A 13,731-nucleotide genomic window follows, 5' to 3' on the forward strand; every position below is an offset into this window, starting at 1 on the left:
GCCCTGAAGTTCTTGTTGGCTTCTTTGCGAGCATTATGGCATCTGCTGAAGGAAAGACAATAGCTAATGCTGTATAAAATCTGATTTAATGATGTTTCTGAGCATGCTGGTACCGTGGTAGGCACTGATCACAGACTGCTCCAGAGCCGTGCAGCACACAGCTGCAGATTTTTCAATCCGGTACGGGAAGCCTGATTTAGTGTATTGTCAAACCATGACCGTAGCTGTTGGTCTTTTACTACTGCTTTTTTCCTTTATACTGTGTGACTATTCAAAGAATTATTATTTCTCTTTTATTCTTTTTTCCCCATTGTCAAGGCGTCGTCATCTTAAGCATGCTGCTCTGCCACTTGTAATGAAAAGGAGAAGCCCAGTATTGATGAAATCAAAACTTTCGCTTCCCACCAGGCATGAGAGATCTGCTGCAGCCAGACTAGAGCAAACCATTATTATGTGAAGGAATGATTGTTACTTTGTAACACAGTGTCAGCAAAAACAGACACTAAAAATAAACCATTAGAAGAGAGAATTTCTTTCCTAAGTGAAAATTTATGTTGTGTCTCTTTGAAAGAAAAAAAAATAAGAAACCAACAAGGGTTCATTTTGTGAATATTAGAGTTATATTTGCTCTCTGAAACATCCTTTTCAATTGCTGGATCGTATTGTGGTATGTATTGTGATACTGAAATAAGTGAACAGAATAATACCAATTTTGGGGATTTGGAAAGTTACCTCATCATTTCCTTGAGTCCTTTAAGCTTCATTATTTTGTCTGTTTCCACTGTGGAGGTAAAAATTCAAATAATTTTGTGACTGCATCAAGAAGTCTAAGCGACTGCTGAAAATTCAGTAGAGCACAAAAAAGCCTCTCTTAATCTAATTCAGATAATGTGCTAATCTGGGGCCTGTGCAGAAAAGCACTCAAGGTGTTTTAGTCCTTTTCTTTCCCGCTCCCAGGTAAACGAACTCTGAATCCAGTTGGAACATCCAGGTGTATTTGCAAACAGTTAGAGAATTAGAAGAATATTGTAATTACCTTTCGCATTTTTCAAATTAGATTTTGCTGTGGCCACCTATGCAACTGTAACAGAGTCATGGCGGCTCCATTTTCGAAAGTTGAAGTTAAGAAATGACGGAGTAATCGGAACAGATTTCATAATCATTGCTAGGTCGCTGGTGGCTGCACCAGACAACTGGTTCATGCCACTGCTTTAAAGCAAAAGCATAATCTTTCCTGTCAGCATTGGGTTGGATTTTGTGGAACGGTTAGAATTTACCATGTTGTGCGTTTTGTTCTGCAACCCTGGTGTTTCGGGACAGTCCAAGTTCCTGGAAGTCCTCAGTAAGTGTGTTAGTGGAAAAGCTAAGTGATCCCAAGTTAATTGCAAGCGTTTAACGTAGCCGAGTAGTGTGTGCGGTGGGCAGCTGTTGGGTGCCTGCGGCTTCTGCACATGGGCAACTGCAGAATGGGGAAACAGAATTGCATTTAGCTCACTTTGAAACCCTGTCTGAAAGGGCTCGCCCAAAATGCCCACGGAAATGCCATTTAAAAGTCATGGCAGCCTGATGGAAACAACATAGTCTGACAAATAAAGATGGGAAATTTTCAGGGGAGTGGAACTGCCCTTTCCATGGTGACACCACCCTGTTCTGTAAAGATTTTGGTTTGGTAGTATTGTATAGTAGCTCCGTAGCACCATTCCTAAAGATATCTCAACAATAGACATCTTGGGGCTGGCTTATATTGCGCTTTGTTCATTACACTTTGAGAATTAACTTCTCCTCAGAGCTTCTGAGGCTTTGGCAGTTAATGATAGGGAAACGTTGGCTTGGATGAGTGACCTGAGAGACCAATATTATCCCTCTTTATCTGTCTTTGATCCCTTAAAACTAATGTGCAGAAAGTCTAATTAGAAGAGGACAGCTGAACAATTAATTAATAGGGGAGTAAGCGCTACATTTTTCTCCTTGGCAGTATGGCATCTTCATGCAGCGTGAAGTAATTTATGCTGTGATCATGTGGCAGTAGCACGCTAACAGTCAAACTTGGTGAAAGTCTCAGTCCATCAGATATACATGCATGACCATCTGGCTCTCGGTTTTTACAGTGGCCAAAATGAGCAAATACTGATTCTCTTGGAGTAGACAACTCCAGTGTTAGTAACTCCTCATATGTCCTCTGCTCTGTCTTGAGTTTTATCTCCCAAGTTCTCTCGGGGGCTGAGGGAGTCCGTCATGGATTTGCGTAAGGAGAAAAATGGTTTCCTAAGGAGGGTGTCCCAGTCAATGTAGAGTTTTCCGCATATTGCTGATTTAGAGTTGGGCTCCAGAATTGATTGTAGAAATGGAGTAACAAGGAGCTGGTAGAGGATTGCAGGTAACATTGCTCAGCAGTTAGATAGGAGTATGACGCTGTTGTTGCTATTCAGACAGCCTTATCAAGGCACTCTTGTACAGTGTACACAGGTATTTACTGTTTGACTAATATTTTGGTAATTCAGCTACAAAGACTGTAGCCTTATAGTTGAGAATAAAAGCAGATGGACAACTTTGTGTGTTTGTGGAGAGGAGGATTAGTTTGGCTAGAGGTAAATATAGGTCTTTATAAAGCATCGAAATTCAAGAACAGCTTCTTTATAGGGTTCACCTTGTTAGTAAAGGAGAAAAATGGAGTGAATTTGGTGCATGTGAAAGCTTGACAGATGGACAGCCTTAGAGAACGGGAGGCTTTTTTGTTCTCAAAGCCCTTACTGCAGAGGCATCTGAAATGGCATCTCCTGTATGAAAACCCGCCAGTGTGCCACAGCCCTGATCTGAAGGGACCACTTCTATGGGAGGAAGCGAGCGTAATTCAGCCTGCAGACACACTCGCTTCTTGGCCCCTTACGGAGACTGCCAACAAGGGTTCCAATTAGTGCCAGCTGCAGATTGTGACAATTTTAAAGATTGACTTTCACACCATGCCAGACCTTTAAAAGAAAGAAGAACATTTATATAAAACACAATTTGCTTTGACAGTAATTTTCTGTATGCTATTATTGAAGTTATTTATGTTCGAATCAGAGTATCTTTTCTCTCAGCTGTGTTTCTGCTGCTGTTTGATCCTGCAGTGCAGTAATAATCCGGTGCTTATATCTTTTGTACTTTATGTGGCAGTGGCCATTTCAAGCATCCATTACTCGCGCAGTTTTTAGGGCTCATACATTTGAACAGGAATCCTGTAAAATACCCAGATTCTTGCGCAGATTGCTTCTGACGGGTGCAAGTCCTCACGTATTTAATGGCAGACTTAAAGACCTTGTGAAGCACCAGGGCTATTCAACTGAAACTGTGGGGTTCAGGAGCTCACAAGTTGAAGTTGCTTGGGTGTCAAGAGTGTTTCACTGTATTGACAGTGAGGCTAAGGGCAGTGGTAGAAGAAGCAGCCACCAGCTTTCCAAACATGAGTGTGATCCCTCTGCCTTCTTATAGCAAGGATTCCAACACACCCTCTCTATCTCCACAAGTAAGAGCTGAACACCATGGTCTTTGTGTTCTGTGCTCTGTCATCCCAGGAAAAAACAGCAATTAACCTGATGCTCCCATTCATCTCTTAGGTTGTTCCTCATGTGTCCACCCCTAAAGCGAGACCTTGGCCTCATGTCCCATCTGCTCTATCCACAGACCATGCAACCTTACTCCTCCTCCCCAAACTGGGACCCCATACCTCACCTTTGTGGTAGTGTACCTTATTTCATGAGCCTACGTTTCTTGCCTGCTGCGCTTCTGCAACTGTCTTCTGAGATGGAGTTGGGGAAGTAATGCCATACGTGGCATACCCTGCCTTGCCTGCATAGCATGATGGCAGTATAGCCCATAACTAGCTGTGTACAGGGTCTCCAGAGAGACTTCCCGGAGGTCAGTGCGGCCAGCTGGACAGGCAGAGAAACTGAAATCCCACTGTCATCCTTCAAGCAGTTCTTGTGCCGTGTACTGGCAACCTCTTGAGAAAGTATATTTTTGTGTATTCCCCTAAAAACTGTCTGTAAAATATCCTCCTTCTGGGCTTGGAGAGGTCAGATTCTTCACCTGCTGCTAAAACAATATTCCTCTATGGGTAGAAGAATCAAGAGGCCAGAAGCGATCTGCCCAGAGTAGCATGGCTTCCAGCCTAGTTTAATCTATTGTGATTCTCAGTTACAAGCTACTGAGTCATGGAAATGCTGCCTGTAGTTTGTGTGCTGCAGTGTTGCCTTTGGAAACGGAGTGGGAAGAGCCCCACACGCCATGGCTCTTGCTGGAGGAGTTCTCCAGTACAGGGGAGCTGGTCTGCGTGGGCTGTTAGATTGTGTGTTTGTGTTTGCACAGCGCTGCTTCTCTTGTGACAAAAATAGCCCTGGGCAAAGACATAATCTTCTTAAAGCCTCCCTCTCCCCCTGTCCCTCTGCACTGTTTCATGGGTGTCAGTGAATACTGAGTTTGTTCACTGGTTTATCAAGGTTCCCCTAGTCCACTCAGGCAGGTTGGCATCATTGCAGGAACTGGAGGCACATTGTGGGGGGGCTGTGTGATAACAGCGAAGGATGAGTCAACACTGGGTTAAGATGGGCCTACTCTGTCCCATCAAGTTCCCTCCAGAAGATGTCTCCGGCTCTGGAAATAAATTTAGGTGGACCTCTGGGCAAACTGTTCTTTTCCACAGGAACTGCTGCTTATGATAAAAGTGTGGAGAAGTGAAATTTGAAGCTTCTCTGGGTGAAGATAAGTACTGTAGAACAGGTTTTATGTAAAAATGTATATACAGCTCAAATCAAAATGATCCTTTTGAAATAATTCAAAACGTACTACAACAGAGTGACTTTGCAAACTCTTTGTTCATTATAACTGCTTTCATCTTCATAATAATGAAAGACATTCAAATGCTGAATGATTTTTCTGTAGCCTAGATGCTAGAATTTGAAGATGAGTTCCACTTTCCTTAGATTTGAATAGGGCATTTGAGGTAACTTGTTACACTTTGTAGTTAGTTTTTGACCCATTGATTTTTGTTTCCTTACTTCAAAAATGTAGTGTGAAGCATACTGCAAATCATGGCATCGCACCTTGTAATTGTGAAATTTAGACTTTCTCATCAATAGTGAGACCCAAAGTGAAACAGAGGATCCTGAAGTAGCATTTCAAAACACAAAGTTTCAGAATTTGATGTTTGGTGTGAGTGTACCGTAGATAAGTTATGATTAAGAGAAAGGTTTTTCTTCATTACATTCCCTGTACATAAAATTATTTATTATATGTCAATTCCTAATTCGTTCATCTTCACTGGGAGAGAAACCCAGTACTCCTCTAGTGTGTAAAATTGCTAAAAGCTTTTAAATGAGCGTAAACAATGATTTTCCACTCTCGGTTCTTAAGAGTATAGGTAACATATCTCTTTTGTCTTTATTCATGTGTTACATTTGCTGTAGGACGCATACGAAGAACAGAGACACTTATCCCATATGTCTCAGACACTGGGGGTGTCCCCACTTCCCTCGTCTGCCCCACATCCCTTCCTCTCTTCCAGCTAGAAGGAAGCAGAAGAGAGACAGTAATTTCCAGCCACAAGTTCACAGACAAAGTCAATGGCTGGCATTGTAGCTGAATGTTAACGCCTCATGTAGCCTGAGATGCGCGATACTTAGTAATACAACTTTAACCTTTATAATGCGCTATAATTTGATTCTCGAACCATCTATATTCTCTCCTTGTTACAGCCTAAGTAGCTGTAAGGAGGAGGGAGAACGGACAAATGTAATCACCACCTGGGGCACAGGGAAGGACAAAGAGATGAGTCATTGAAATTCCCATTGCAGTTTTCAGGTTTTAGCCTTGTTCTCACCGTTTGATTCTAATGTCAGGAAATGAGAGAAACATGATGATATTTTGCGGTGATGTTGGTGTTAGCCGGTCAGGTGGCAGAGCACCCAAAAAGTCCAAGTTTGGAGTTACAGATATTTGGTCTTGACTGACTCTAAAAGAGTATGTAGATCTAAAAGAGAAATAACTTCGTTGTGGTTAAGTATGAAAGGTAATAAAATATCTATAATATATAATCTTTTTTTTTTCTTTACTTTAGTAACATTCTTAAAGGAGGAAAGACATTTCAGGAGAAAGTAAGACTATTGTTCTTTGCCACTATCAGAAGTTCTTTGAAAGAAGTAGCTCACGTTCAAGTGTGGTGGCTTTACCTAGTTTATGTAATCTAAACTGTTTATATATTCTACTATCACACATGGACATACATATGTACACATACATTTAAGCTATAAAATTTATAGATTACAGTACACAGTCAGTGATTCCATTGTTTTTCCATTACTGTGATATATACAATACTTGGTGTGATTGACAGTCTCCAGTGCTGTGCAAAGGTTATCATTTAGATATATAGGATTTGATAACAGTATTGGAAGTAGAAAGCGATGTGTTGTGGCTTGGAGTTTTGTCATCATGAGTTGAGAAGGTTTTAAAACGAGCAGTGGAGTCGTGACTGAGTGCTGCAGATCAAAAAGCTGATGATTACATTTTTATTTCTCTTGTAACTGTGCTGTGTTCTGTATGTAGCATGTATTTTATAGAAAATGTTTTCTGTAATGATGAGGGGACAGTACGTGGTGCTTGACACCTTCTTTATGTATGTGTAACATGCTTAGGTCCAGATACTCCAAATGGCCTTATTATAGCCTCAAATGTTGAATGAATGGTCCAAGGTCTAGCATGCTTCCAACACAAGTGATTATCCTGTAAGAAAGTCTTGTCCCCAAAATAAATCTCAGCAGTGATGACCTTTTGGTTTAAAAAAGCTCTTGTTAGTCTGGGTTGAATCTCACCTACGCTGGCACTTGGACAAGTTTAATACAAGAATAACAAAGCACTGAAGAACATTTTCAGGAAAAGCTGATTTTCTTTTTTAAAGGCCACTCTCTGAGATAGCTGGACTGCAGGAGGCAGGGGTGGTTGTAATCTTATGTTTCATGAGAAACATAAATTAGTGGGTTGAAAGTAATGGAAGGGGTCAGTTGGGCTTGGAGTAGTTATCCCAGGGCTACGGTTTATCCCATAGCTAAAAACTCTGTGGGCTTTTCTGCCTACAGAAAAGAATGCCTGCGGAATGCCTAGATTAATAAAGCAGTGGCAAATTGGGTAGATGTGGATAGCATAGATGGGACTTTGAGATTCTTGAAATAAATTGCATTTCTTATCATGCATTTTCAGATTCCCAAAAATGTGGTATATAGAACAGGAAAAAAAAAGTAGAAGGAATCCTGTTGTTAGCCAAAAAAGAATGGAAGTTGGTTTTTTTAAACTATATGCTATAAAGTCTTCAAGAATAACAGTGGAGAATAAAAAAGAATAATTGTGGAGATTTCCAAAACTGTAGCTTACAGACCTTTAAAATGAGCTATAAATTTTCAGAAATACGAACACTGTAAATAAAGGCTGTTTATTGAATAAATTGAATAAATGATTCCTGGAGTTTAACTTTGGAACATGTCTATTGAAATGAAAAATAATTGTGGGAAATTCCTTAAAGTAGTCATAATTATATCTAAAGGGGATAAAATTATGCTGGTTTGTGGCAGAATATTTAATTTTCATTACATGTAGCTCCTTGTTAATTTATTTTTAACTTTCTAACTTATTTGATTTCTGTTATTCCAAGCACAGACATGTGGCCAAAGCCTTCGATCCCTTCTTTTGAAAAGTCTACCTATACTCTTTTAGTGCAATGATACAAATATCTAATAAGAAGACTAAAAATTGAAGCTTAATATTTTTTTATTAAGTTAGGGGATATTTGGTCAGACCTTGCCTCTTGCATGACTGATGGCTTTGACAGAAGTAGAAATTGTTATCTCAGTCGGCCTTCAGAGATGTGATGGCTTCATCAAGTATAGCCTGACTTTCCAGACCAGTTTTCTGACCGGGCCTTAAGTCTCTCCGCTATTTTCTTTGCTTTTTGGCTTTTTAAGTTGCGTATCTGTGGTGTAAATATTCATATAAGGTGACACTGTATAAGACCAATACAGTGTGATTTATTTTAATTAGTTCTGCTGATTTTAATTAGTTCTGCTGTACAGGTCAGGCATCCCAAATCAGTTGCATTCCTGTTAGCCAGGCAATAAATCACATAAATAAACAATGAATTGTGTTTGAAAGTAGTAAAACCAACAGAAAATCAACTTCATCTCAACAAAATGGCAACTGACCTTTTCTTAGCTTATATTGCCCTCAGCAGCCGTCTGACCAACGATGTAATACAAGGGATATTGAGCCTGGTTGGCTTCTCTTCCTTCTTCTTCCACTTTACCCTTACTTTTCCCCAGTTGTCCACCACCCCCAACTGCCCACCAATAGTCAAAATATACATTTGCCATTTGTCTAGACCACTTTGATCATATCAATTTTCCTAATACTTTATTACCTTTATCATGTAAATCAGTTGGGGTTTCAGATGTGTTTTCCATTTACTAGTTTCATCCTAAAGAGGAGCTGTTTAATTTTAAAGAAAAACCTGTCTTCGTCAATTTTGTAAAAATGTAAAAATGTTCACCAAATATTAATCTTTTTCCACACATTTAAAAAGGCAAACTAGAAAAGAAATGGGGGCTAAATTTTGTACTCATTTTTGTTTTCAAAACACTGCTGTCTTCAGATAAATTTGGCATTAAGTGTGCAAGAGCTAGATGGAATAAAAAGTAACTTGCATTTATAAAGTAGGTGAAAGAAATTCATAGTCTATAGATGCTGAACTGGTAGGATTAATCAAATATTATTCCATTCTTCCTGGAGAAAAGCATTATTGCAGCATTCAGGTGTCTCTGATGAAGCAAACATTTCATAGTATAAACTGTAAAGTTAAGTCAATTCAATTTGTTAGATTGGAAAAAACTTCTTTTTTTAATATCCATTGTTATTTTGGCACGTTATTCATCTCTGTAATTCTCTGCTATGTGATTGTAATAAACATTTTGCCGTATTACTGCAGTTTTCTCCATTAAGAAGCCAATCTGGTTATCTGTAGTGAATAAAAGTATGAATCTTTACTTGATCTTACTTTTTTTTTCTTTTTATAGAAGCTGCAAAGAATCAATCCTCCTTACTGTTGTCCAACCTTACCCTGTAAGTATTGTCAGTGTTTTCTGAATTAGTTTCCTAGCAACATAGCAGGGTGGTTTTTTTCTGCCGATATTCTGTCTGTGTCTCTACCTTATCTGTGCAGTAAAAGAAGTAAGTGAGATAAGGGCTGCGTCTCCTAAAGGTGATGTTTAAGACTGCGTTACTGCGTCCTGCACTCAAACACTGCATTAGCAAGTTAAATAATAATAGTATCTTTAAACTTATACCAGGAAAACAGAGCAGGAGGCTGAGATCTGCTTCAGTTTCTGATCTGTTGCAGCTCCTGGGTTTTTCTTGATTCTGCCTTGGTCCCACAGAGTTTTGCTGCTGTATCAAACCAGCTGGACCTTATGCAAGGGAGGGCTCTGCCTGTGTCTGCAGCGCGGGGCGCGTGGAGGTGAGGGCAGAGAAGAGACAGACTGACGATTGCGTGAGGCTGGCTCGAAGGGACAGGGAGAAACTGCAGCCCACCTCAGAGCCTAGTGGTTTGTGGGAGCAGGTCCATGACCTGTCTGCTCGAACCCATCCTTGAAGAGGGACAGGTGAAAACGGAGATAAGCCAAGCCAGGGAGGAAGCACATCTCTCTCTTCCCATACATCCATGCGCAGCCATGCATCAGCATTGATTTCAGATGCAACGGGTCCATTCACCTCCCTGTTGGCCAGCCTGATACACAGCAGTTTTGATTAACAAGGGTCAAGTGCATCCTTTTCACCCAAGAATAAGAAATGAGATGGATTTGACACAAAGATGTGAAAATGAGTTTATCTGATGAAGCTGCCAAAATATACATCTTGCAAATGCAATTTGGTCAGGGCTGTATCTCTTCGCACTACTTGCTAGCCTTTCTGGCTAGTTTAGAGGTGGCCGTGTAGTTACGCTGGTCCTGTACCCTTTCTAGAAGCCGCTCTGCACAGCAGCTAAATCATGGGGGAAAAGCACGCGTTTCCCAGCAAAACCAGGCAGGGGCTGCTGCGCTGCAGGAAGACCACTGGCAGGAAGGCGAGCAGGGACCTGGTCAACATCAGCCTTCTTAAATGAAAACCCAGGCATGGTCTGACCAAATAAAGAAACCTAACTGCCTTTAAAGCTTGCTGGATTGCAGCCAGTGGTTCTGATCACAGGGAATATGTATAATATGGGGGAAGAGAAATCCTCCCCCACTTGCCTTTTTTGTGCAGGTTGCCTTATTTCATCCATGGACAGGCTTTTCTTTAAATGTCAGGTGAAGAAGGGGCATGTGCTTTAGCGCAGGTATGCGTAGCCCTTAAAAGTGGACAGTAAAGTGTGGTACTACATGTGTGTGAGGTGATGGGGCCTGTTATCACTGTGCTGCTGGTATGAGAGCAAGCCCGTATGTACTGAACATAAGGGAAGCTGAAACCCAAATGAGCTGTGCACTCCATGTTCAACTGGAGACCTTACAGCACACATTGGGTCCTCCTCCAGCCTTTAAGCTGGAGAAGAAGGGAAGTCATGACCTGGCATCTTGCCAGCTCTCTGGGTCCAAGCCCTGTTTGAGGCCACAAGGCAGAATCTGCTCCTCTCATTACATTGCACCAAAGGCTAATTGATAACTGAACTACCTTTAGATGTCGCTGAGCTAGGAATGGCACTGAAACACTTTGCTGTCCTGTCAGCCATTTGGGCTGATGTACCCATCTTATACATATTTTTGTGTTGCCCCACTCTGGCATGTCTGTCAGGGTCCCCCAGCTCTATCTCAGTGGACAAAGCATACGTGTTTTCGGGGTGATGGATGTTTTATCTCACATAGGCATGAAGATTGTCTCCCCAAGAATGTCCACAGAGCAGTCAGAAGATGCAATTGATGTATGCATAGCAGTGCTAGCTTTACTTGACCAATTTTTATCCCAAAGTCAAGATGCTTCAGTGGCATGAGCTTAGTTGGGAGAACCTCACCTGCAGGACTGTTGCACCCTGCAGATCTCCTCCAGTTTGCGTACTCTTATTGTACCTCCCTACCTGTCCAGACCAGGGTTGTGTTGATTCGTAGCATCCTTCCCTGATCACTTTCAAGCCCAAGTTTTCCTGGAGTGGAAATGAAGGTGTGCGTAGGGATGGGGAGCAGTTGGGGTGCTGCCAGTGTGTGCAGCCCACCTTGAGCCCCGAAGCAGTGCAGGGTCCCTCAGTTTATGCAAACCCTGGGCTGTGAAATCTCTCGCGGACTCCTGAGTCGCCTTGAACACCTGGCCCATGCTGGCCCTCATACTACCGCAGCACTGCTGTCAGTAGTGCCTGAGCCTGTTTCTTAGGTGACATCCCTCTCAGCTCTGCCATCCTGCGTGTTGCTGCACTCCAGCTGTGTACCTGTTCTGGTCACCTGTGCAGGGGGGTCCTGTGGCAAATACGTTTTGTCTTACAGTTTGGAAACAATATTAATGTATTCAGAAATTATGATGCACGTGTGTTTTCCCCTTTTCTTTAATTTTGCCTCCTCCATTTTTCCTTTTACTATTTTGCCAATAAAACTGGAAAGATGAAGTAGAAACCAGACAAAGGAAAAGTAAGAGCTTTTAAATAAAGACTGAATTTCTTCCCCATTCTTGGCAGAAATACATCTTTACAAACATTTCATCGATCTCTCTTCTTGATGGTGAACCTTTTTCTTTCTATCATTGCATGAAAAATATCTGCCAAGATGGATTACAAGAGTGCCGTTTCTTAATTGTTTTTATTTGCGCTATTTAGAGTGTGTTTTGGTTTTATGCTTTCAAGTAACCATCCTTTATGACTGCAGGTGACAGTAGATGTAATCTAGATTTATAGTACTCTGTAGTTCACTTAGTACTTTTTGAAAGCTTTTGCAGATCATTTTTGCTTAAGTGCATTCAGTTTTGTTTAATGCTTAAACTCATTAAAATTTCATTTTAATTATGACCAAACCAAAACATTAGGCTATCTTTTTCTTTCCTTCAATCTACAAATCTCTGCTACGTTCATATCACCACTGCTCATGAGGAGGTCACTGAATAGCTAAAGCAGTGGAAGCAGTTCAAAGTTTTGATTTCTGGAAGTATGGCATTTGATTATCGTTTCTGACCATTTTATTCTGTAAATGGACTATCATTCTGATTGTTGCCTTATTAAGTTTTAAGCATTACTCAAATGAAATAACTTGCCTGTTTTGATATCTGTTCAGATTTTATGCGTAGAGATCATTTGATAGGTTGCTTTCATGATTAGTCTCTTAAGCTCCTTGGATGTAGTCCAGGCCCAACTGAGATCCATGGTGATTTTGCTGTGCATAAGTTTTGCAACGGGAAAAGGATAAGATCTTTTTCTGTTTTGAAGGAGGTGCTTCATGTTATAACACAGTTATATGTCTGAGACACAACATTTGCAGAAAAAGCTGTGATAAATAACACTTATTTATGAATTGTAATGATTGTGGCCACAGTCTTACTGAGGATCTCACAGTATTTTTCATGCTGTGTTGCTTTCTGGAGTCGTGTCAGAGCAGCAACTACCATAGCTAGACTTGTGGTTGTAAAGGATATAAAAAAGAAACAGGTTTGTCACAAAGACTTCAAAATCTAAAGTGAAAAAGACTACCCAGGTATAGCTTTAGAAATCATTTGGAAGTCAGACAAGTGAGCATTATGAAAAAGATGATTTTTGACTGATAGAAGTTGTGAAGTTGATATAGAAATGATAGCTTTTGTTCTTTGAATGGGCACGGTTTTTTGCAGTCATCATGAGGACCTTTCCCACTGCATAACTTCCACATCAGCTTTTTCATGTGGTCAGTTCCATACACAGCTTTGATCCTACACCAGAGAGGATCACAGTGTGGTTAATGGCAAACCTGATATCACTGTGTTGCCTCCTGGAAGTGTGGGCTGGTCCATGGCCACTGCCCAACCACTGTTTGAAGCAGCCTCCTCTCTTGTCAGAACTGTGCTGTGCAGCCTTTCTTCTTCCGTCTGTGTGTGGTGCAAATCTCAGTAAGCACTGCTGCTCCTGACCTGTCTTCCTGGAGGCCTCCTCTTAGGGTATATGGATTTTTCTGGAATGTAGTTGTGCAAAAACCATGATTTTTTCATCAGTGAAGACTGAGAAAATGCAGCTTGAACTTCCACGTCAATTGTTTCAGCAAAGTGGAAAAGAGCCCCTTCACCCTATCCATCGTTTTCTCCTTGTAGTTCTCCCTCCCTGTCCCCCGCCAGTTTCCATTAGGTCTCTTTTCCCTCTTCACTAGCCCTTTTTCCCATCGCAGGCGCATTATCATTCATCTAGTCCTTCATTTGTTCATTTTAGCCAGGGTTTGTATGGGGTGAAGGTTTCTTTCATTCCCAAAGGTCCTCATCCTTGCAGAGTTGCAGGGCTGAAAGTAGTGCGGAATGGCTGTCTTGTTTTGCACTTTCCTGCACTTGATTAAGAGTAGTCACCTGGGTATGAGAGGTAATCCTGAATGTGAAGGAGTAATCCATGAATGTAAACGGAGGAACTTTGGAGAGGCAGAATCCCAAAAGGCCAGGGGAGGGGATTTTATGGAGGACCTCCACATTTAATAAACACTGAGATAGATGACCCAGGCCCATCTAGTCACGAGATGAGCTGCAATGGCT

At 41.2% G+C, this 13,731-nt stretch overlaps 1 protein-coding gene across 7 annotated transcripts in view; it reads left to right on the plus strand.

The window, feature by feature from the left end:
• Positions 1–13,731, plus strand: part of FRMPD4 (FERM and PDZ domain containing 4) — a 352,077-nt gene that overhangs the window by 310,398 nt on the left and 27,948 nt on the right. For all 7 annotated transcript variants that reach the window (XM_054189053.1, XM_054189072.1, XM_054189042.1 and 4 more), the window contains one exon: positions 9,096–9,141. In XM_054189053.1, coding sequence (XP_054045028.1) covers positions 9,096–9,141 — 46 coding nt within the window. The remainder of the gene's footprint in view (positions 1–9,095; positions 9,142–13,731) is intronic.

The sequence above is a fragment of the Rissa tridactyla genome, chromosome 1 (assembly GCF_028500815.1).
Source record: "Rissa tridactyla isolate bRisTri1 chromosome 1, bRisTri1.patW.cur.20221130, whole genome shotgun sequence".
NCBI classification, from domain to species: Eukaryota; Metazoa; Chordata; class Aves; order Charadriiformes; family Laridae; genus Rissa; species Rissa tridactyla.